General features: G+C 35.8%; 1 protein-coding gene across 11 annotated transcripts in view; it reads left to right on the plus strand.

Annotated features, from left to right (window-relative positions):
* LOC111158273 (melanoma inhibitory activity 2) overlaps nt 1-24186 on the plus strand; it is an 84359-nt gene that overhangs the window by 28685 nt on the left and 31488 nt on the right. For 5 of the 11 annotated variants that reach the window (XM_022520210.1, XM_022520243.1, XM_022520281.1 and 2 more), the window contains 7 exons: nt 8975-9046; nt 12594-12704; nt 13498-13569; nt 14217-14321; nt 19105-19227; nt 21047-21159; nt 23547-23598. In XM_022520210.1, coding sequence (XP_022375918.1) covers nt 8975-9046; nt 12594-12704; nt 13498-13569; nt 14217-14321; nt 19105-19227; nt 21047-21159; nt 23547-23598 — 648 coding nt within the window. Of the gene's footprint in view, nt 1-8974; nt 9056-10652; nt 10680-12593; nt 12705-13497; nt 13570-14216; nt 14322-19104; nt 19228-21046; nt 21160-23058; nt 23068-23546; nt 23599-24186 lie in introns of all 11 variants that reach the window. The other 6 variants (XM_022520233.1, XM_022520271.1, XM_022520253.1 and 3 more) reach the window with 4 other exon arrangements.

A 24186-nucleotide genomic window follows, 5' to 3' on the forward strand; every position in this document is an offset into this window, starting at 1 on the left:
AGAGTGGGAGAGAGAGCAAGCACAGGCAGACAGAATGGCAGGCAGAGACAGAGGGAGAAGCAGGCTCCCTGATGAGCAAGGAGCCCGATGTGGGACTCGATCCCAGGACGCTGGGATCATGACCTGAGCCGAAGGCAGCTGCTTAACCAACTGAGCCACCCAGGCGTCCCTGTAGAATATTTTCTATATTTGAACATGAACCCTTTGTCAGATATATGTACTGCAAATATTTTCCTCCACTGTGTGGTTTACCTTTTTATTTCAAATGGTAAGCAGAAATTCTTAAATTTAACCTCGTCTAATTTATCCATCTTGTCTTTATGATGACTGCTTTTTTTGTTTCTTATTTAAGAATTTTTGACTACTCAAGGATACGAAGATATTCTTTTGTGCTACTTTTAGAAACTTTGTTTTACTTTTCTTATTTAGTCTTCGTATAAGTTTGCTAGGACTGCCATAACAAAATGCCACAGACCAGCTGTCTTACCAACAGAAATTAATTTTTTCACAGTTCTGGAGGCTAATAGTCTAAGATCAAAATGTTGGGAGGTTTGGTTTCTTATGAGGCTCCTCTCCTTAGCCTGCATGTAATTACCTTCTTCCCCTTATCTCACGTGGTCTTACCTCTGTGCAGGTGTTCATTTGTGTGTGTCTGAGTGTCTATATTTCCTCCTTTTTTTTTTTAGTTTTATGTATTTATTTGATGCAGAGAGAGAGAACACAAGCAGAGGGAGCAGTGGGCAGAGGGAGAGGGAGAAGCATGCTCCCCCTGAGCAGGGAGCCCAATGTGGGGCTCTATCCCAGGACCCTGGGATCATGACCTGGGCGGAAGTTAGAGGCTTAACAAACTGAGTCACCCAGGCACTCAGTGTTTCCTCTTCTAATAGGGACAGCAGTCTGATTAGATTAGGGCTCACCATAAAGACTTTATTTTAATTTAACCACCTCTTTAAAGGGCGTGTCTCCAAATACAGTCACATTCTGAGGTTCTGGAACTATATATTTTGGGGAAAACAGTTCATCTATATATTTAGTTTTTAAAAAGATTTTTTTTATTTATTGGACAGAGAGTGGCATGGCGAGAAAGGGAGCACAAGAAGGGGGGAGCGGGAGAGAGAGAAACAGGCTTCCCGCTGAGCAGGGAGCCCCACGCAAGGCGTGATCCCAGGATCCTGGGATCATGGCCTGAGCTGGCCTGAGCCGAAGGCAGACGTTTAACAACTGAGCCACCCGGGTGCCCTGAATATTTATCTTTTCATGTGCCCATTGGCCATTTATTTATCTTCTCCTGAGAAATCTCTCCTCACTTCCTTTGCCTATTTTTAAATTGGGTTATTTGTCTTTTTATTATTTTATTTTTTGAAAAAGATTTTTTTTATCCATTTGAGAGAGAGAGAGTGAGAGAGAGCATGAGAGGGGAGGTCAGAGGGAGAAGCAACTTCCCGTGGAGCTGGGAGCCGGATGTGGAACTCTATCCCGGGATTCCGGGATCATGACCTGAGCCAAAGGCAGTCGCTCAACCAACCGAGCCACCCAGGCGCCCTTTTTATTATTGAGTTGTAACTTTGTATATTGTACATACAAGCTTCTAAATATCTGATTTGCCAGTATTTTCTTTCATTTCTGTGGGCTTTCTCCTCACTTTCTCGGTAGTATCTTTGAGGCATTAAAGTTTTTAATTTTCTTTCTTTATTTCTTTCTTTTTTTTTTCTTTTTTTTTTAAAGATTTTTATTTATTCATTTGACAGAGAGAGACACAGTGAGAGAGGGGGAATGGAAGAGGGAGAAGCAGGCTTCCCGCTCAGCAGGGAGCCCAATGTGGGGCTCAATCCCAGGACCCTGGGATCATGACCTGAGCCGAAGGCAGACTCTTAAGGACTGAGCCACTCAGGCGCCCCTTAATTTTCTTTTTAAAAGATTTTATTTATTTATTTGACAGGGAGCACTAGCAGTGGGGAGAGGCAGAGGGAGAGGGAGAAACAGACTTCCCACTGAGCAGGGATGTTGATGTGGGGCTCTATCCCAGGACCCTGAGATCATGACCTGAACGAAAAGGAAGACATTTAATTGATTGAGCCACCTAAGCGCCTCTGAAAGTTTTTAATTTTAATAATGCTCAGTTTATCTACATTTTTTTGTTGTTGTTTACACTTTTGGTGTCGTATCTAAGAAACGGTGGCTTAAAACAAGCTCCCAAAGATTTACACTTGTATTTTCTTCTTAAAAGTTTTATGGGATTAGATTTTTATGTTTAGGTCTTTGATCTGTTTTGAATTAATTTTTTATAAATTATGTAAGGTAAGGGTGGGTCCAACTTCATTCTTTGGCATGTGGATATCCAGTTTTTCCTAGCAATGTTTGTTGAAAGGTTTGTTCTTTCCCCCATTGAATTGTTGTAGCATCTTTATTGAAAATCAGTTGACTGTAATTGTGAGGGTACATTTTTGGATTCTCAACTTAGCTGTTATGTTTGTCTTTATGCCAGTTCCAAACTGTCTTGATCAGTGTTAGCTTTTTGATGGGAAATGTGAGTCCTTTAACTTTGTTCCTTTATTTCAAGATCATTTTGATTATTCTGGGTCCTTTGTATTTTCTGTGAATTTTGGGATCAGCTTGCAATTTCTGCAAACAGATTAACTGGAATTCTTTTTTTTTTTTTTTAACTTTTTTTTTTTTTTTAAAGATTTTATTTATTTATTTGTCAGAGAGAGAGAGGGAGAGAGAGCAAGCACAGGCAGACAGAATGGCAGGCAGAGGCAGAGGGAGAAGCAGGCTCCCTGATGAGCAAGGAGCCCGATGTGGGACTCGATCCCAGGACGCTGGGATCATGACCTGAGCCGAAGGCAGCTGCTTAACCAACTGAGCCACCCAGGCGTCCCTTTTTTTTTTTTTTTTTTTAAGATTTTATTTTTGGGATGCCTAGGTGATACAGTTGGTTGAGTGTCTGACTCTTGATTTCAGCTTAGGTCGTGATCTGAGGTTTGTAGGATCGAGCCCTGCATCGGGCTCCACACTGAGCTCAGAGTTGGCTTGGGACTCTTTCTCCCTCTGCTCTCCCTCCCCCACCAAAATAAATAAATCTTAATTTTTAAAAATGTTTACTTTTAAGTAATCTCTGCATCCAACATGGGGCTTGAACCCATGACCCTGAGATCAAGAATCACATGTTCCACTGACTAAGCCAGGCAGGCACCCCAGATTAGCTGCAATTTTGATAGGGTTTATGTTGAATCTGTAGATCATTTCGGGGTGTATTGCTGTCTGAACAATATTAAGTCTCTGATCTATGAATAGGAGATGTCTTTCCATTTAGTTGGGTCTTCTCTATTTCAGTAATGTTTTGTAGTTTTTAGAGTATAAGGTTTGGGGCATTTGGTTTGGTCAGTTGGTAGAACATGCTACTCGTGATGTCAGCGTTGTAAGTTCGAACCCCACACTCAATGTAGAGATTACTCCTAGGGGCACCTGGGTGGCTCAGTGGGTTAAGCCTCTGCCTTGGGCTCAGGTCATGATACCAGGGTCCTGGGATCGAGCCCCGCATCAGGCTCTCTGCTCAGCAGGGAGCCTGCTTCCCACTCTCTCTCTGCCTGCCTCTCTGCCTACTTGTGATCTCTGTCAAATAAATAAATAAAATCTTTTAAAAAAAAAATAAAAATAAAATCCCCAAACAAAAAAGAGTACAAGGCCTACCATTTTTTTTGGTTAAATTTATTCCTACATATTTTATTCTTTTTGATGCTATTACAAATGAGTTTTTAAAATTTTATCTTTTATTTGATCATTGTTGGAGTAGTGTTTATTCTCCTATTATTTTCTAAACATTTATGGGACCTTTAGTAAGGTATCTACCTTTTTATTCCTGATAATTGGTTGGTTGTACTTCTCTTTTTTATCCTTTATCAGCCTTGGCAGTGTTTTATCAATGTTTTAGTGCCTTTATTTATTTATTTAAATGTTTTATTTATTTATTTATTTAAATATTTTATTTATTTATTTGAGAGAGAGGGAAAGAATGAGCAAGAAAGAAAGCACCAGTCAGGGGAGGGGCAGAGAAGCAGACTCACCGCTGAGCAGGGATCCTGATATGGGACTCTATCCCAGGATTCTGGTATTATGACCTGAGCCCAAGGCAGAGGCTTAACTGTCTGAGCCACACAGGTGCCCTAGAGATTTTATTTATTTATTTGAGAGAGAGAAAGAGAGTGTGCACGTGTGCACAAGCCGGGGAGGGACAGAGAGAGGGGAGAAGCAGATTCCCTGCTGAGCAGGGAAACCTACATGAGGCTCTCCTCCCAGGACCCAGGAATCATGACCTGAGCTGAAGGCAGAGGCTTAACTCTCTGAGCCACACAGGTGCCCTAGAGATTTTATTTATTTATTTGGTGCTCTAGAGATTTTATTTATTTATTTGAGAGAGAGAAAGAGAGTGTGCACATGTGCACAAGCCGGGGAGGGACAGAGAGAGGGGAGAAGCAGATTCCCTGCTGAGCAGGGAAACCTACATGAGGCTCTGCTCTCTGCTCAGCAGGGAGCCTGCTTCCCACTCTCTCTCTGCCTGCCTCTCTGCCTACTTGTGATCTCTGTCAAATAAATAAATAAAATCTTTTAAAAAAAAAATAAAAATAAAATCCCCAAACAAAAAAGAGTACAAGGCCTACCATTTTTTTTGGTTAAATTTATTCCTACATATTTTATTCTTTTTGATGCTATTACAAATGAGTTTTTAAAATTTTATCTTTTATTTGATCATTGTTGGAGTAGTGTTTATTCTCCTATTATTTTCTAAACATTTATGGGACCTTTAGTAAGGTATCTACCTTTTTATTCCTGATAATTGGTTGGTTGTACTTCTCTTTTTTATCCTTTATCAGCCTTGGCAGTGTTTTATCAATGTTTTAGTGCCTTTATTTATTTATTTAAATGTTTTATTTATTTATTTATTTAAATATTTTATTTATTTATTTGAGAGAGAGGGAAAGAATGAGCAAGAAAGAAAGCACCAGTCAGGGGAGGGGCAGAGAAGCAGACTCACCGCTGAGCAGGGATCCTGATATGGGACTCTATCCCAGGATTCTGGTATTATGACCTGAGCCCAAGGCAGAGGCTTAACTGTCTGAGCCACACAGGTGCCCTAGAGATTTTATTTATTTATTTGAGAGAGAGAAAGAGAGTGTGCACATGTGCACAAGCCGGGGAGGGACAGAGAGAGGGGAGAAGCAGATTCCCTGCTGAGCAGGGAAACCTACATGAGGCTCTCCTCCCAGGACCCAGGAATCATGACCTGAGCTGAAGGCAGAGGCTTAACTCTCTGAGCCACACAGGTGCCCTAGAGATTTTATTTATTTATTTGGTGCTCTAGAGATTTTATTTATTTATTTGAGAGAGAGAAAGAGAGTGTGCACGTGTGCACAAGCCGGGGAGGGACAGAGAGAGGGGAGAAGCAGATTCCCTGCTGAGCAGGGAAACCTACATGAGGCTCTAATCCCAGGACCCAGGAATCATGACCTGAGCTGAAGGCAGATGCTTAACTGAATGAGCCACGCAGTTGCCCCTTTTTAATGCCTTTCAAGAACAATCTTTTGGTTTTGTTGATTCTTTTTACTTTGTTTTATATTTCATTTCTTTATTACTTCTTTTTTTCCACTTTGCTTTATTTTACTCTTCTTTTTTGTTCACTTTTTGGGATGTGTATTTAAATCATTGAGTTTTACTTTATACTTCCTTTACACTTTCTGCATTAAAGCTATAATTTACTTTGGCTTTCATTAAAGCATCTCATCAGTTTGGGTATGTCATGCTTTCTTGATCATTCAGTATTAAATATTTTAAAATTTTTGTTGTGCTGTCTTCTTGGAAACACTAGTTATTTGGTAGGGTACTTATTAATTTCCTAATAGAGATTTCTTAAAATTTCTTTTTAATTAATTTTTAGCTTAATTTTACCTAATTCTATTTAATTCAGAGTATATGGTCTATGATTTCAGTCCTTTGTTCTTTGTTGAGACCTAATTTATGACTTGGTATAAGATTGATTTTGGTAAGTGTTCCATGTATGACAGAAATACATACATTCATTACCCTTGTGATGTAATACCACTTTTATTTACCCTAGTTACTGGTATATAAATATAAAAATTAAGTTTTTGTTACTTTTTAAATTCATATTATCTATTGGTTAATGAGCAAAGTATGTTTCCCATTATGATTATGCATTTTTCTCTTAATTTTGTCAATTTTGTGTATATTGAGGGTATGTTAGGTGGATACAGATTTGGAATTGTTTTATCTTCCTGGTTAGATTGAGACTTTTATCATTATGAAATACCCCTGTTTTATCTTTAGGAATTTTTGATTTTGTCTGATATTAGTGTAGCTATTTGGTAAGTATTTGCATGGTAGATCTTTTCCCATTAGTCTACTTTTAACCTTTTTATGTACTTATATTTCTGTTGTCTCTTTTAGAAATAGTGTACAGTTGGATTTTGCTTTTTTAAATTAGTCTAAAAAATCTTTGTATTTAATGGACTATTACTTTATTTGCATTCCATGTAACTTCTAATTTATTAGGGCTTAAATCTATCATCTTAACTATTTCTATTTGATACCTATTCCATGTTCTTTTTTCTCCCCTGTCATTTTTTAATTAAAATAGTTTATTTTTTATTACTTCAATATTTTCTATATCAGTGGGTTTGTTACTTATGGATTATCTTATATTCTTTTAATGATTATCTTAGAAATTACAACATCTACCCTTAACTTACTAAAATCTAATATAAGTGAATGCTGTTACTACTTACTGGATGATGAAAAGATCTTAGAATACTGTAATTCCACTGTTCCTTTTTGTGCAAGTGCTATTGCACTATATTTTAATTTTATATTTGTTTAAACCTCCAAGTCATTTTATTACTATTTGAAATCATGACCATTTGTTTGGATTTACCCATATGTTTATTATTTTTATTGCTATTTATTCTTTCCTTCATTTTCAGCTTCCTTCTAGGATGATTTTCCTTACTTCTGAAGAATACACTAGTGTTTCCTTTTAAAAAAAGGAGAGAGAGAGAGTGAGTGAGAGTAAGAGAGAGAACAGGGACAGAGAGAGAGAAAGTGGGAGAAGCAGATTGCCCTGCTGAGCAGGGAGCCCTACGTGGGGCTGAATCCCAGTAATGGCTTGAGCTAAGGCAAAGGCTTTAACCAACTGAGCCACCCAGGTGCCCCATCCTAATCTTTCCTTTTGTGGAGTATACTATTGATAAATTCTCTCAGTTTTTGTTTGTCTGATAATATATAATGTACATTTTGTGTAATGCTGTTTTTTGAATGCTAAGTTGGCAATTTTTTTTTCCTTTTTTAAGATTTTATTTATTTGTCAGAGAGCGAGAGCACAAGCAGGGGGAGCAGCAGGGGGAGAGAGAGAAGCAGGTTCCATGTTTGGCAAGGAGCCGGAGGTGGGACTCAATCCCAGGACCCTGGCATCATGACCTGAGCTGAAGGCAGCCACATAACTGACTGAGTCACCCAGGCGTCCCATATTAACCCTTATTTTAATGTCTTATTGAAAATTCTTTTTTTGTTTTAAATTTATTTATTTGAGAGGGAGAGAGAGTGAGAATAGTGGGGAGGGGCAAAGGGAGAGGGAGAAAGAATCTTAAGCAGACTTTGTGCTAAATGTAGAACCCAAGGCAGAGCTCGATCTTACAACTCTGAGATCATGACCTGAGCCGTATTTAAGAGCTGGGGAGCTTAACCAGCTGTGCCACCCAGATGCCCCTGACTGAAAATTCCTGTTATTTGTATTCTTCAAGAATCTGTTTCTCCTGCTCATTTTTTTCTTGGTTCTTAGTCAGATTTTGTGTTCATCAGTGCCAGGTAATATAAGAGAAAAATTTGAAGCTGTGAGTGATGTTATCTTTCTCCTTGAGGGTTTACTGTTGCTTCTCATAGGCAGCTAGGTTGAGACATCAGAAATCATAGATTACTTTGAGTACAGATTAAAATGTTTGGAACTTTGGCCTTACTTCAAGGGATCGATCTGTTTCTGGTTTAGACTTTCTTATAAGGTAGGCTGTGTGGGTTGGTATTAGTTTCTGCTCAGTTTCTTGGCCTATCATCCTCTGCTTTTGGGCAGGGAGAAGGAAATGTCAAATGCTAGGCTTGCTTCTCTAAGAATTCCCTCTTCTATCTCATTCTGTGGATAGCTGTCTGAAGTCTTCTGACATATCCTATTTTTCTGTGTGTTTTTATCCATCTCTTCTTCTTCTTCTTCTTTTTTTTAGATTTTATTTATTTATTTGACCCAGAGAGACAGCAAGAGAGGGAACACAAGCAAGGGGAGTCTGAGGGGGGGAGAAGCAGGCCTCCCACTGAGCTGGGAGCCTGATGTGGGGTTCAAACCTAGGACCCTGGGATTGTGTCCTAAGTTGAAGGCAGACACCTAACCAGCTGAGCCACCCAGGCGCCCCGTCCATCTCTTCTTGATCTGGCGAGAAGCTTTTTCCAAATAGCCTAGTTTTCCATTTAATCACTTAAAAAAAAAAAAAAAAAAAGCATTGAAATAAGTGTATTTTGCCAAATCTTATAGCATTGTATGTTTCATTTTCTTTGTTTTGCATGTTTAAAGATTTTATATTGCCTGCTTGCTATATTTGTTCTATGATTTGAATTACAAGTGAAAAGTTCTGGTGACCAGTTTATATTAATTTCTCTTTAATGAATAGGTAGATTTGGGACAGTTTTCTTAGTCTTAAAGGTGAAGTTCTGTCATTTGTTACTCAGGTTAGGGTATTGTGGTATGTTAGCTGCCCTGGCTCTATTATAGTGTTCATATCTGAAGCACTTAAAGCTAAGTAAATCAAAGTAAATTAAGCATACATGTGGAAGTGGATTTTGTCTGCATCTTAGACACCTCTCCAGATAAATTTAGAATAAAATTTGTAGAGTTTTTCCTTACAGTGTTGCTTTCTTTCAGTGTGAAGGCTTAGAATCGTCTTTGAAGGATGCCAGTTTTGAGAAGGAGTCAACAGAAGCACAAAGTTTGGAGGTAAAAACAGTACCTATAATTATAGGTTAAGCTGGGGTTAAGATTTTTACTAGATATCATAAACTTTAAGGAAAATGTATCTCCTCAAAATTATTTTAAAAGAAATGTGAAAGAGCATTTCTAGATGTTAAAACTTAAAGAAAAAGTTAATTATAGGAAATGGAACATTAGGTAACATAAAATATTTTTAAAAATTTGAACTTTGCTTGCTAACTTGTTTTGAGCGAGGCATATTCAGTTTGCTGGAACCTAGGGCCTTATAGAAGCTCTTTATTTTTCATTCTTGGGAATGAAATGTATTAAGTAACCATTCCTTTTTTTGATTCCTTTTGCTCTAGAAAGGAAAAAATAGAAAGATTCATTTTCATAAATTTAGGAATAGTTGGCAGGAATAAATTATGTAAATTGTGGCAGTACGTGCCTTTACTTCATCCCCATTGTATTAGGAGCTGACTAGTATTAGACCAAAGATTTATGTTGTAAGCAGTGATGTGCTGGTAAAGGTTTAATAGCTGGCTCTCTGAAAAGCAGGAGTCCTTGTTTGTAGCATTTGCTTGGTTCTGTTTTGTAAATGCTTCCAATTTCAAGGTACCAACATGATGTCACTGAATGTAGGGTTTGGAAGAGATAACTTATAGTTAGCTCTCTTGAGCCAGGTATGATTTGGCTAGTAATAAGAAGGGAAATAATAAAAATTTGTCATTTAGCTAAGCTACAATAGATTAGAGTAAATGCTATTTGTTATTATTTAGAGATGGAAGTATTGTCAGAAGCATACTAATACTAAAGTAGAAAACAATGGATTTGTACTTTTGGTATATGTGTTCAGACAGTCCAGCTCGGCTGTTATCAATCACTGATGTCTGTAACCATCAGAAAGTCTATTATTATAACACTGGATATTAACTAACTGGAATTAAAATAGAAATTTTAAAAAAAGCTATAGATTATGTCTCAAAATTTCCTCATAGAGCCCAAAAGAAGTTATAAATTGAATTCCAAATGGAGTAAATTTCTTAATCTTTTCTTTCTTCATTTGTTACCTATAATATCCTCAAGAACTTGTTGAAATTGTTTTATTTACTGATCTTCTGTTTTATCTCCTCTTCCAGCAGTAACTTCTTAGTTTGATTAAAAAAAAAAAGAATCACATAAAGCATTTAGCCTAGTAACAGAAAAGCAAAAACTGGACAGAAAAGGCATTTATTCAAGTTTGGTAGTATTGTGGATAAAATAAAGCACACCAATTTATTCTTAAGGCATTGAATTTACATTATCTAGCAGGAAAATTTAAATGAACATTTTAGAACTTTTTCTCCTATTTTTATAATTTTAAAAAACTTGTGATTTTTATTTTTAAGCTTGGTAGATATAATATAAAGTATATATGATATAATTTAAAAATTTGATGGTTGAATCAGTAGATAAAATCTAAACAGTACTGTAATTTTGATTCAAGTCAGGGAATTCAAATAATCAAATAACCAAAGTTGGAAAATACATATAAACAAGTTTTTTAACCACTGTAATACAATATGTACTTGTTCTTTTTTATTTTGGTCTCTGTTAAATTCTTTGAATCTTTTGGTTTATTTTTTTTAACAAGTTTGTTGAAGGATCACAAATATCAGAGGTATGTTTATTACAGTATTTAAAATCCAATTGGAATGATTCAGTAACTAATCATTTAAAATGAAAAAGGTCCAGGGACGCCTGGGTGGCTCAGTTGTTAAGCAGCTGCCTTTGGGTCAGGTCATGATCCCAGGTTCCTTGGATCAAGCCCTGTGTTGGACTCCCTGCTCAGCAGGAAGCCTGCTTCTCCCTTTCCCACTCCCTCTGCTTGTGTTCCTGCTCTCACTGTTCTCTCTGTCCAATGAATGAATAAAATCTTTAAAATTAAAAAGGTCCCAGAAAATAATTCAATGCAGAACATTATTATGAAGCAGTCTTGATTATTTTTTGAGTTTATTTTTTATTATGTCTTTAATCTTACTGAATCAGACTTATTTCTCATTTTTTTCCTTTATAATGCTCTAGAGCAGAGGTTGGCAAACTATATTCTTTTTTTTTTTTAAGACTTTATTTATTTATTTGACAGAGATCACAAGTAGGCAGAGAGACAGAGGGAGGGGGGAATCAGGCTCCCCGCTGAGCAGAGACCCTGATGCAGGGCTCTATCCCAAGACCTTGAGATCATGACCTGAGCTGAAGCAGAGGCTTAACCCACTGAGCCACCCAGGTGCCCCGGCAAACTATATTCTGGACTCTCCGCCTGTTTTTTTGTTTTGTTTTTTACTATAGTTGATACAAATGTTAGATTAGTTTCATGTATACAGCATAGTGATTGAACATCTCTATACTTTATGCTATGCTCACCACAAGTATAGCTACCATCTGTCAACATACAATGCTATTACAGTCTCATTGACCGTATTTTCTATGCTGTACCTCTTATTCCCATGACTTAATTCATTCCATTAATTGGAAGCCTGATCTCCCATTCACCCCTCATTTTGCCCATGCCCCTCACCGTCTTTCCTGTGGCAACCATCAGTTTATTCTCTAAATTTATAGGTCTGATTCTGCTTTTTGTTTGTTTTTTGTTTTTTTTTTAGTTTACACATATAAGTGCAATCATTTGACATTTATCTTTCTCAGTCTGACTTATTTCACTTAGCAAATACCATCTAGGTCCATCCACACTGTCACAAGTGGCAAAAAAAAAAAAAAAACCACATCATTTTTTATGGCTATGTAATATTCCATTGTGTATATATACCACCTCTTCTTTATCCATTCATCCATTGTTGAACAGTTATGTTTCTTCCCTATTTTTGCTATTGTAAATAATGCTTCAATAAACATAGATATATATATATATCTTTTTGGATTAGTGTTTGTTTTTTTTTGAATAAAAAGTAGTGGAATGATTGAATCATATATTATTTCTACTGCTTTCCACAGTGGCTGTACCAGTTTATATTCCCAGCAACAATGAACAACAGTTCCTTTTTCTCCACATCCTTGCCAACACTTGTTATCTCTTGTCTTTTTGATTTTAGCTATTTTGACAGGTGTGAGATGACACCTTATTGTGGTTTTGAATTGCATTTCCTTGATGAATGATGTTGAGGATTTTTTCATGTGTCTCTTGGCCATCTGTATGTCTTCTTTGGAGAAATGTCTGTTCAGGTCGTCTGCCCATTTTTAACCAAATTGTTTGGTTTGTCCACCTGTTTTTGTAAATAAAATTTTATTGGAACACAGCCAAACTCGTTCATTTACATGTCTTTGCATTCTTACTACATAGGCATATTGGGACAGAGACTACATGGCCTAAAAGCCTAAAATATTTACTCTCTGGCTCTTTGTAGAAAAAAGTTTGCTGACCCCTGCTAGCATTGCTGTTATTTAAATGGTATAAAAATGTACAAATATGTAAACTAAATTTATTTGATTTATAACACATGTGTTTGATTATACTTGTCTGATTTATCATAATCCAGAAGTCCTATTCTTGTCTTATAAAGTTGACTTCCTTTTTTAGACGGTCTATGAAACTCTGAACCAGACTAAATCTGAACTTGAGGATGAAATACTTTTTCTGGAAAACCAGTTAGAAAAAGAGAAATCTAAACATTCTGAACAAGATGAATTGGTAAGGTTTTTGTTAAATGAGACTGTAGGAAAAGGAAGGTTACTGAATTTTAAGAAATTAATACGTATTGGGGTACCTGGTATCTGACTCTTGATCTCAGATCTCAGCTCTGGTAGAGATCTCAGAGTCATGTGTTCAAGCCTTGTGTTGGACTCTGTGCTGGGCATGGAGCCTACTTAAAAATTAAAAAAAAAATGGTATCAGTTAAGGTATTGTATGCATTCTAAAAAAATCCAAAAAATACAGAAGGCTGTAAGTAGAAAGTAAAATTTTCAAGATCCACTAGCTTTTTTTTTTTTTTTTTGTATATGTTAGGAGTTACCATTACCATGTTAAGTATCTTGCACATTTAGAGAGATTTTCTATATGCACTATGAAGTAGCTCACATAAATAAAGTTGACATCTACATACATGGTAGATTTTTTTTATTATACTCAAAAGGTATTTTGAGAACATTTGAACTTTGCTTTGTCATTTATTTTAAAATCTGTTATAAGGAAGATCTAGATGTGTGTGATTATTTAGTAAGATATGTCAGTGAACTTAATCTTGAGCTTATATAGCTTAAACATCATGAAATATTAAAGATGAGATGAAATACTATTGCCGTCTAACTTTCATATAAAATCTCTAAGCATATGGCTGACAAGTTTTCTTAGAGTCCTCATTTTTTTTTTTTTTTTTTTTTTTGAGTAGATGTATTTAAGTTAACAATGTAGCTAAGGTATGTGGTGTCTTAGAAGCTAGAGAGATTTTAGTGAATAGTCATTTATTGGTTGGTTGTCTTTCCAGATGGTGGATATTTCACAAAGGATACAGTCCCTAGAAGATGAATCAAATTCTCTTAAATCACAAGTGGCTGAAGTAAGTTGAATTAGCCTAGAAGGTCTGTTGCTTTTGAAAATCATTTTAATTTTATTGTTTTATGTTTAAAGAAGAAGATGTAATACTAGAATTTGAGATATTGGGGTCTTAGATATAGTTCCCTTGTAGAAGATACTTCAGGAAGGTTCATTTTTTTATTGGACAGATACTTACTGAATTCTTGCTATGTACTGGTCATTGTTGGAAGGTGCTTGGCACTTAATTTTAGTAGACAAAATATACAGGAAAGCTCTCATATAGTTTAAATTCTAGAAAGAGAGGCAGATAATAAAAAGTTAACAAAATTTGCTACACAGTACATAAAAGATTATAAGTGGTTAAATCCTTTATCCAAGGCCACATGACAAGTTCATGGCAGAGCCACGTCTGGACCCTGATTCTAGACTGGACTTTTTTTTGCTACCCCACACTGCTTTTCCTATTAATATTGGTGTGTTTTTTACTTTAATTCCATGTTTTAGGGAGTATGTGTAAAAAAGAACTATTGTATTAAATAAGTTAATAAATTAATTTTAAATTTAAATAAATTTAAATTTAAATAAATTTACAATTTAATTAATAAATTAAAATAAATAAAAAATAAATACGTAAATTCTTATAAGCTTAATGTATTGTGTTTTACTTAGGCCAAAACAACCTTCAGAGTATTTCAAATGAATGAAGAACGACTTAAGATAGCTCTAAAAGATGCTTTGAGTGAAAATTCCCAACTTCAGGAAAGCCAGAAACAGGTTTGTACTCTATAGGGACTTTTAAACGGTGAATATATAATTATAAATGTTCTGGGCATACTCATGACTGACCCATGCTAGGGGCAAGATTAGCCTTTTCCTGGGAAGCAGGAGAGCAGGACTATCTCCCATATATCCTTTGGTGTCTCTTTTATATAGGGTGCAAATTGTATACTCCTGGCACCTTGTTCCTCCAGTAGTTAAAGTAATCCAGGGCAAATTTTAATAATCACAGCAAATAGCATTTAGTACCAACTCTTTAAAGCCAGACTGAAGGAAGGAAGAGAATTATTGAAGCTATGGGTCTGGGGCCTAAAGATAGAAGCAGTTCTGGTGGTAGATCAAATGAGGATTTAGCTTTAATCTTTTCCTTCTTTATATCTATATAGATAGATAGATAGATAGATAGATACTCTCACACACCCAAATACCAAATTTTTGTACAGGAGAATTTTTCCATGAGAAAATTTTTCATTGATTACATTATTTGCAGTTTTTTAAAAAAATGTTACAACTGAGCCACATAATGTGCTCTAAATGTTCTGTTTTACCCAACATTTTCTTTGCTCTAGGGTAACTGTTTTGTTTCCTATATACTTGTCTGTATATCTGTCTTCTGGAGATGCTGAATATCTTATTTATGCATTCAAATGCTTTGTTAATATACTGATTTTATATTTTTTTCTTGAAGCAATCCTTCCTGGGGTCTTCCATCCTCCTGGTTTGATAGGAATTTGTTTTCTAGGTCTGTTAATGCTTCTGCTGTCCCGAGATTTCACTTCTCTCCCATTGTCTTTCTTCTGTGTTGTATCTTTTATTTTCTCTTTCTAAGATGTGCTCTTTTGTGGTTAATTCTCTCGGTAAGCTTCTTGAGAAAGAGATGTAGATGCTAACTTTTTAAGAATTTACATCTTTTTTTTAAGATTTTATTTATTCATTTGACAGACACAGATCACAAATAGGCAGAGAGACAGGCAGAGAGAGAGGGAGAAGCAGGCTCCCTGCTGAGCAGAGACCCCCCCGATGCAGGGCTCGATCCCAGGACCCTGGGATCATGACGTGAGCCGAAGGCAGAGGCTTTAACCCACTGAGCCACCCGCGCATCCCAAAAATTTACATCTTCTTGAGAACATCTTCATTTTGGTTGGATATCTTCTGAGTTGAAATATTTTTTTTTCTTGAAATTTTGACATTATTGATCTATTGTGTTCATTTTCCAGTACTGCTTTTGAGAAGTCACATACTATTTGGATTACTGGATCTTTCTTTGTGATCTGCTCTTTTCCTCCCTGGAAGCTTTTAATATCTTTCATTGTTTCTGTTTCTCCAAAATGTCATTATGATGTGTGGTGTTTTTTCATACATTTGTTGGATACTCTTAGTTTAGAAACTCTTGCTCTTGATTGAGTTCTGGGAAGTTACTTCTTGCTTTTTTTGGGGATTTTTATATGATTATACAATAATTATTTGAAGATGTCCTCTTTGATTTCTTTGTTTATATGGAAGTTTTATTGACTTATTCTTGTATATTTTTCAATTTTAAGGGTTCTTTTTGTTTTGCTTATGCCTCTTCTTAATTTATGCAAGCCATGTTCTTATCTTGCTGATACTTTATTTTATTTTATTTTTTCTTTTTGAAGTGTTTTTCAGTTCCCTGAGTTGTCTTGTTTCCTTTAGTTTCTGTTTTGGTTGTATCTTTTATCTAAGAGTTTCTTTTTAAAGTCAAGTATTAGGTGATTCATGGCAGTCTGCTCATTTGATAGTGAAACTCTCCATGTCTAATTGGAAGCTCTGTGTGTGTTATTGGGAGTCTCTTCTGTAGGGTAATGTGCCTAGGATGTTTCATTGGAAGATCCCCAATTGTTAGCATTTGAAGACCATTTTCCATAGGGATGATACCTCCTCATTCCTGTTTGAGAGGTAGAAGCCCATTTGCCAACAGTGAGATGAGCAGCTTAGAGAGGTAAGGGTTGTTGGTTTGTCATTATTTAGTAAGTCATCTTTCACTTAATACTTGTATGTTTTCAGTATTTTACTCACACTTTCACCTGGGGCATGTGTCTGAGAGTTTCATATTCTACCTCTCTAGAGAATAACTTTCTAAGCTTTTGCCAGATGTGTATGTATGTGTAAGTATGTGTGTGGGGATGTGTGCATGCATGTGAAAGATGAGAGTGGGAGGGAGGGATGAATGGAGAATAAGAATGTGTGTGTATGTGTGTATATTTATATATGTGCAGGGAGAACACGAGGGACTTTCTAACTTTTTTTGTACATACTTTCAGGCAGTTCTTCTCTTTTTAGTCCCACTTATACCTCTAGTATTAGTGCCCCCAAATTAAGAGCATTTTGTGTTGTATTAAATCAACCTGCATTTGGACTTTCCCATCTTCTGAGTAAATTTCAGCTTTGCTGGTCTGCTAAATCTTTTTTTTTTTTTTTTAGTATTTTATTTATTTATTTGACAGAGAGATCACAAGTAGGCAGAGTGAGAGGGGGAAGCAGGCTCCCTGCTGAGCAGAGAGCCCGATGTGGGCTTGATCCCAGGACCCTGAGATCATGACCTGAGCCAAAGGGAGAGACTTAACCCACTGAGCCACCCAGGCACCCCTGGTCTGCTTAATCTTTTACTATACTTCATTCTCTTTCTACATTTTTTTTTTTTTCCCCAGAGAGAGTGAGTTGGAGGGAGGGGTAGAGGGAAGAGGGAGAAATCTTAAGCAGGCTCCATGCCCAGTGGGGAGCGTGATATAGGACTCAGTCCCAAGACCCTGAGATCAGGACTGGAGCCGAAATCAAGAGTCACTCAACCAGCTGGGCCATCCAGATGCCCCTCTACTTTCCACTTCTAGAATTACTTTTTTCTCATTGCCTATTTTCTTTTTCCTTGTGGGTTTATGCTGCTGCTTTTTTTCCTTTTCCTAAGTCTTTTAGTAGGTATACTTTCAATTTAGTAGATTACAGGAGAAGGTGGTGGTAAACCTTGTATAAAATTGCTCTGTTGTAATAAAAACTGGCCTTTTCTAGCTTGAAAAAATTTCATCTAGGTTGTCTTCTTTTTTTCTTTTTTGTTGAAAGATTTATTTATCTATTAGAGAGAGAGGGGTTGGGAGGGGCAGAGGAAGAGGAAGAGAGAAACTTAAGCAGACTTCACGTTGAGTGTGGAGCCTGACACGAGGTTTGGTCCACAACACGGAGTTCATGACCTAAGCAGAAATCAATAGTCAGATGCTCAATCAACTGTGCCACCCAGGCAACCCTAGATTGTCTTACTCTTTCCACTTGCTTTCATGTAATTCCTTTTTAATCACAAACGTTTTGAAATAAACTGTTCTATATTCACTGATGTCATGTTCTAATAACACTCCTACTCTAACTTCTTAAGATTGCATGCTGGGTATGCAATTTCTTTCTTTTTTCTTATATATTTTTTTAAGATTATTTATTTATTTATTTGAGAGAGGGAGTGAGCTAGAGAGAGTGAGCAGGGGGAGCATTAGATGGTGAGGGAGAAGTAGACTCCCTGTTGAGCAGGGAGACCTACGTGGGGCTCCATCTCAGGACTCTGGGATCATGACCTGAGCTGAAGGCAGGTACCTAATGAACTGAGCCATCCAGGCGCCCCTGGGTATGCAGTTTCTTTAGTAACTCACTGGAGTCCACCTAATCAAAAATTCAAAATTTTGTCTTCAATCCTCCTTTGTTTTTAGTCTGTTCGTGTCCTCTTAATTCTGTTATACATGTGTAGAAAAAGTTGTTTTCTTGTGCTAAGAAATATGCTAATGAAGCCTTGGTTTTACAGAGAAATCCAATAATTACTGTTTGATAGAATTAAGTTTTAAAGATTTAATAAATTTGGACTTTCATATTTATATGGGCCATTTCTTTTGTGAATTGCTTGCTCATTCATTTTTTTCCTATTTTATTGACTTCTAAGATCTTTTTGCATGTTAAGGTTATTAATCATTGTTGCATATGTTATAAAAATTCCTTTCTAGTTACTTGTTTGTGTTTAGATTTTGTGCTACTTTTTGATTTGTGAAGCTTCTAAGTGTTATATAGTCAAATCTGTGTTTTATAACTATACTTACCTTTTGTGTCATGTTCAAAAAGTATTTCCTGTAAAAGTATATACGTAAAAAAGATTGATTTTGCAGAATTTAATCTCTTCCACATTAATGGTATCTCTGGAAGTTTAGTTATCTTAACTATAAAACAGCACATGATTTTTAAAAAAAAATATAGGACTTAAGGGATGGTAAGAAATGACCAAATCTAACATATGTGCATGTTCCAAAAAGCCTTTGATTTGCTATAAATTTTTTTTTAAAGATTTTATTTATTTATTTGACAGAGAGAGAGATCACAAGTAGGCAGAGAGACAGAGAGAGATGAGGAGAAGCAGGCTCCCCGCTGAGCAGAGAGCCCGATGCGGGACTCGATCCCAGGCCCCTGGGATCATGACCTGAGCCGAAGGCAGAGGCCTAACCTACTGAGCCACCCAGGCGCCCCATTTGCTATAAATTTATAATGTAAATCAGTTGAACAGTGTTTAAGTTTAAATGTTTCTTATTTTACATTGTCTTTCTTGAAAATTCTTTGAAATCAGGAGACTGCCCTTTATTCCCTTCTTTCCTTCTTTCATTCTTCCCCACTTCCCTTCTCAGCAACATATTGTGTTGTATAATACCTATTAATGATACATCTAAATATATAAAGAAATTCCTCTACACATAAGTATGAGAAATAATGAGCTGTTTTTTGGGGGGGGGTTGAACTTTAGCTTTTACAAGAAGCTGAAGAATTGAAAGAACAAGTGAATGAACTTAATAAACAGAAAATAGCATTTGAAGACTTCAATGTAGATGCAGAACAAGTTCTGTGTGATAAAGAAAATCAGATTAAGGTAAGTGGCCCTGCTGGTTTTAGTGACTGTGAGTCAGCTGGAATTTTGTACTAATTTTGAAATTTGAAAATTTTGTCTTAGCAGCTTTCACTTTTATAATTATTTGGTCAAATTTGAGTACATGTACTTCTTTGGCATTCATTTTAATTTGTACCAGTATTGTCATTCTTGCTCCCAAATCCTCCTTGAAGACTTACAGATTTGTAACATATATATTATGTAATAATATGTATTATATCTTTTATAATATATATCATATATTAGATATTAATAATATCTAATTCTATTAAGAAGAAGTTGGAAAAAATTTTAGAAATTAGATGAAATTATATGTACTGGCTGGATATCTGTAATACCTAGATTAGCTGGTGTATGTACTTTCACGGAGAATGAATAGTTTTCAAAAAATAAGTCTAATTGAAACTTGACTCTGGTAGGAATATAATAATTGATATTATGTAGTATTTGTTCACCTTTTCCTACTCCTTGTTTGCCTCATTGTAGCTCTTTTTCTTGCCTGCTCTTTTAAATCTTCTGCTTTCAAGCTGCAAATAGATACTCAGGTGTGAGTATTCAGTAATAAAATGTAAAGCTAACATTCTGTAATCTATGCATTAAAGTGGAGGTTACCATCTTGAAACCTATATATTTATGCTCTTTACGTTGTTACTAAGAATGTTTTGAAGATTCTAGCTTTAGGAGTTGTATGCATAATTTGGTATATTGTTTTATTTTTTTCCCTAAACTTACCCTACTGAAGAACTTGGATTTTTCCTAAACAAAACAAGAATGAGATGCTAATCTCAAGTTCAGTCAAAGCTGTAAGCCATGTTATTTGTGCCTGGAACACTCAAGGGGGAAGAGATTGGAGGGTGGAAATTATAAACCAGAATGGGTTTTTAGGTGGGTCCTTCCACAGAAATACATGGTATAGTCATTTTATTATGTATGATGCTAGAAAATCTTTATTTGAGAAAATTCAAAAAGGACTGTTGGAAAGCCTGTAATGTAGCAATTCAGATTCTGTTATATATATATTTTTCTTTATTTCAGTTGAACTTTTTAGGTAGTCATTAACTTGAAAAAATCAGATCTGTAAAATCTGTGATCTTTTTATGTATCATGTGTCTCACTTGCAGATTTGGTTGACCTCACACAAAATTTATTCATTTAATGGCCATTCTAATTTGTGGCATGTGAAGAATGTCCTATAAGAAAATGTTTTGTTACCTTATAGTCATGTGATGTATTTAGCAAAAATAGACCATTAAAAAGTAGGAATAAACAGCTTTGGTTTTTAACTTGTAAGGTTTTTTTTTTTTTAATTAACATATAATGTATTATTTGTTTCAGGGGTAAAGGTCGGTGGTGATTCATCAGTCTTACACAATTTATAGCACTCACCATAGCACATACCCTCCCTAGTGTCCATCACCCAGACACCTTATCCCTCCCAGCCCCTTCTCCACTCCAGCAACCCTTAGTTTGTTTCCTGAGATTGAGTTTTTTATGGTTTGTGTCCCTCTCTGGTTTGGTCTTATTTTATTTTTCCTTCCCTTCCCATATAATCCTCTGTCTTGTTCTCAAATTCCTCATATTAGTGAGATCATATGATAACTTGTAGAGTTTAGTAGTCAATAAATGTTAAAGTTTTTGAGGGTATTTACATATCTTAATATCAGCTGGTGAATAATGGCTCATGTACTGTTATCTATATAGATTGACTTTTAAACTGTGACTGCACATTCAGAAGTTATAAATCAGTTAGCAAAAGATATTACCCTCTTTCTCTTTTCTCCCTTTTTTATTAAATGTCAAGTCGCTGACTGAGCGCCTGATAAAGATGAAAGATTGGACTGCTGTGCTGGGAGAAGACATAGCAAATGATGATAACTTGGACTTGGAAATGAATGAATCAGAAAATGGTATGCTATTGTCAAGTTGTGATTCATCCTCTTTTGCTAAAAATCATGAGTCTCTTGTATTTTCTTTTAGTTCCCTGTGTGCACCATGGTCTTTGTTTTGTTTTGTTTTTGGCTTTCAAGGATTTTTTTTTTTTTTACTTTAAATTCAATTAATTAACATAAAATATATTATTGGTTTCAGAGGTAGAGTTCAGTGATTTATAAGATTTATATAACACACAGTGCTTGTTACAACACATGCCCTCCTAATGTCCATCCCTACCTAGATACCCCATTCCTCCACTCTTCTCCTTTCTAGCAACCCTCAGTTTGTTTCCTATGATTAAGAGTCTCTTATGGTTTGTCTTCCTCTGATTTCATCTTGTTATATTTTTCCCTCACTTCCCCTATGATCCTCTGTTTTGTTTCTTAAATTCCACACATGAGTGAGGTCATACGATAATTGTCATTCTCTGATTGACTTATTTTGCTTCATGTGTTATATACCCTCTAGTTCCATCCATGTTGTTGCAAATGGCAAGATTGCATTTTTTTGATGGCTGTGTAATATTCACATATATATATACACACACACCCCACATCTTTATCCATTCATCTGTCAGTGGACATCTGGGCTCTTTCCATAGTTTGGTTATTGTGGACATTGCTGCTATAAACTTTGGGGTGCAGGTGTCCCTTTGGATCACTACATTTGTATCTTTGGGGTAAATACCCACTAGTGCAATTGCTGGGTTATAGGGTAGCTCTATTTTCAACTTTTTGAGGAGCCTTCATACTGTTTTCCAGAGTGGCTACACCAGTTTGCATTCCTAAGAACAGTGTAAGATGGTTCCCCTTTCTCTGCATTCTTTTTTTTTTTTTATAAAGATTTTATTTATTTATTTGACAGAGAGAGATCACAAGTAGTCAGAGAGGCAGGCAGAGAGAGAGAGAGGAGGAAGCAGGCTCCCTGCTGAGCACAGAGCCTGATGCGGAGCTTGACCCCAGGACCCTGGGATCATGACCTGAGCTGAAGGCAGAGGCTTAACCCGCTGAGCCACCCAGGAGCCCCTTTCTCCGCATTCTTGCCAACATCTGTCATTTCCTGACTTGTTAATTTTAACTGTCTGACCAGTATGAGGTGGTATATCTCATTGTGGTTTTGATTTGTATTTCCCTGATGGTGAGTGATTTTTGAGCATTTTTTCATGTGTCTGTTGGCCATTTGGATGTCTTCTTGGATAAGTGTCTGTTCATGTCTTCTACCCATTTCTTAACTATTTGTTCTTTGTGTGTACCATGTTCTTCATGCAATTCTGCTTTGGCACATCTTCTTCATCTATCTCTAATACTCTGTCCCTCTCTTGCCATCCCTTATTATTAAGCTTCGGTTAGAATACTGCCTTTTTAGTAAATATTTCTCCAAACTCCTCGGACAGACTTATAGCTTCTTTCCTCCATGTTCTTTTTATATATTGTATATTTTCACATTGCATCATAATAATTTCAGTGCCTGTTTTTCCCTGTCATGTCAAGTAATCAGATGAATGGGTGGGTAGTTTAAAAAATGAGTGTTATGTAGACGAATACCTTAGGATATTGGTTTTTGTTTGTATGTTTTAATTAGATGGCTCAGTACTTTAATCCTGTCCATCACAAATTGTTATCACCACTGCTGGTTATGGTCTGGAAACTCAAGCGGGAGTTAGGTTCACTATAGATGCTCATTGTATTTTCAAACCAGTTCTTTGACTTGAAAAAAGAATTTTTTGTTGACATAACTGTAGATTCATTGGAAATTGCAAAAAGAGTACAGAAGTGTTTTGTTTCTCTTTTACTAATTTCTCCCAGTGGTAACTCTTCTGACCTTTGTGTCCTGTCTCTTTTTTTTCTCCCTCTACCCTCTGCATAATTAATACATATTAAGGAGCAGAAGGTATGATTTTTTTTTTTTTAGAGATTTCTTTGGTGATACCATTAATGCACTGAAAGAAAACTATGTTCCAAAAGTGAATACATGTGCTTTGTTTTATTCTGCTTTATCTTACAAGAAGCAATTCCTTTTGTAATGAGAAAATGCAAATTTGTTTAATGTCCTTTTAATTTGGAGTATAATTGCACTTATATTTTGTATGCTGAAAGATTTCAAGAATAGTTGAGACCTTATTATAAATTTGTTCTTGGAGTGAGTAGTGAAGAACCTCGTTAAATGAAATTGTGGTACTTTCAGTGCCTTATTATTTAGCTTCTTGGGAGCATGTCCAAGGCTATCCTGCCTTATATCAAATTCTTTTTTGTAGCAAGAAGGGTGATTATAAGGCTCTAGTTGCATGAACTAATAAAATCACTTGGATGTCTGTTTTGGAGTGGCACTGTTTCCCCAATTTATTGTTTTTGTTTTGTTTTGTTTTTTACTGTAGATAATCAACCAAAAGGAGCTTTGAAGACGTTGGTTCATGCTGCTAAGGTTTGCATTACTGCATAAATATAAAGAATATAGAGAAGGAAATAGAACTTGGGTTAAATCTGTATGTCCTTAGTAATTATTTTAAAAGCCTATTTTATAGTTACCACCATAGAAGCAATCTAAATTTTCAGAGGTGATCAGGATTTCTTTATCAATTGCTTCTTTCTTTTCTATAATAAGTTTGGAAATTCATATTGTTAATTTTTAGAATGTATCATAATATAGATTTTTAAAGTCTACACTAATGTTTTTGGATAAGGAATATATTAAAAATATTTAGTGTATTTTCTCTCATGTTTCTATCTTTGAGCATTCTTCTTCTTCTGATAGCAGTATTTTCCTATATTCCTGTTGCCCCATATCCTAATTTGAGAAGTAAATGCTAGGTTCACTTTCTTCTGGTTTATCCCTTCTCTTTTCCATTGTACTAGTGGTATCTTGATCTTTACTGAACTTTGTGAAGGCTTGGTAATGTAATTTGAAGGTTGCTTTAATTAAAACTTCTGTGTTGAAAGTAAATATAATGAAAATAGCTTTTTAATAGAATACCTTTTTAATAATAATATAATAAAAATGAATATTAATTAT

Source organism: Enhydra lutris, unplaced genomic scaffold (genome assembly GCF_002288905.1).
Source record: "Enhydra lutris kenyoni isolate GAN:26980312 unplaced genomic scaffold, ASM228890v2 scaffoldscaffold4, whole genome shotgun sequence".
In the NCBI taxonomy this organism is placed as follows: domain Eukaryota; kingdom Metazoa; phylum Chordata; class Mammalia; order Carnivora; family Mustelidae; genus Enhydra; species Enhydra lutris.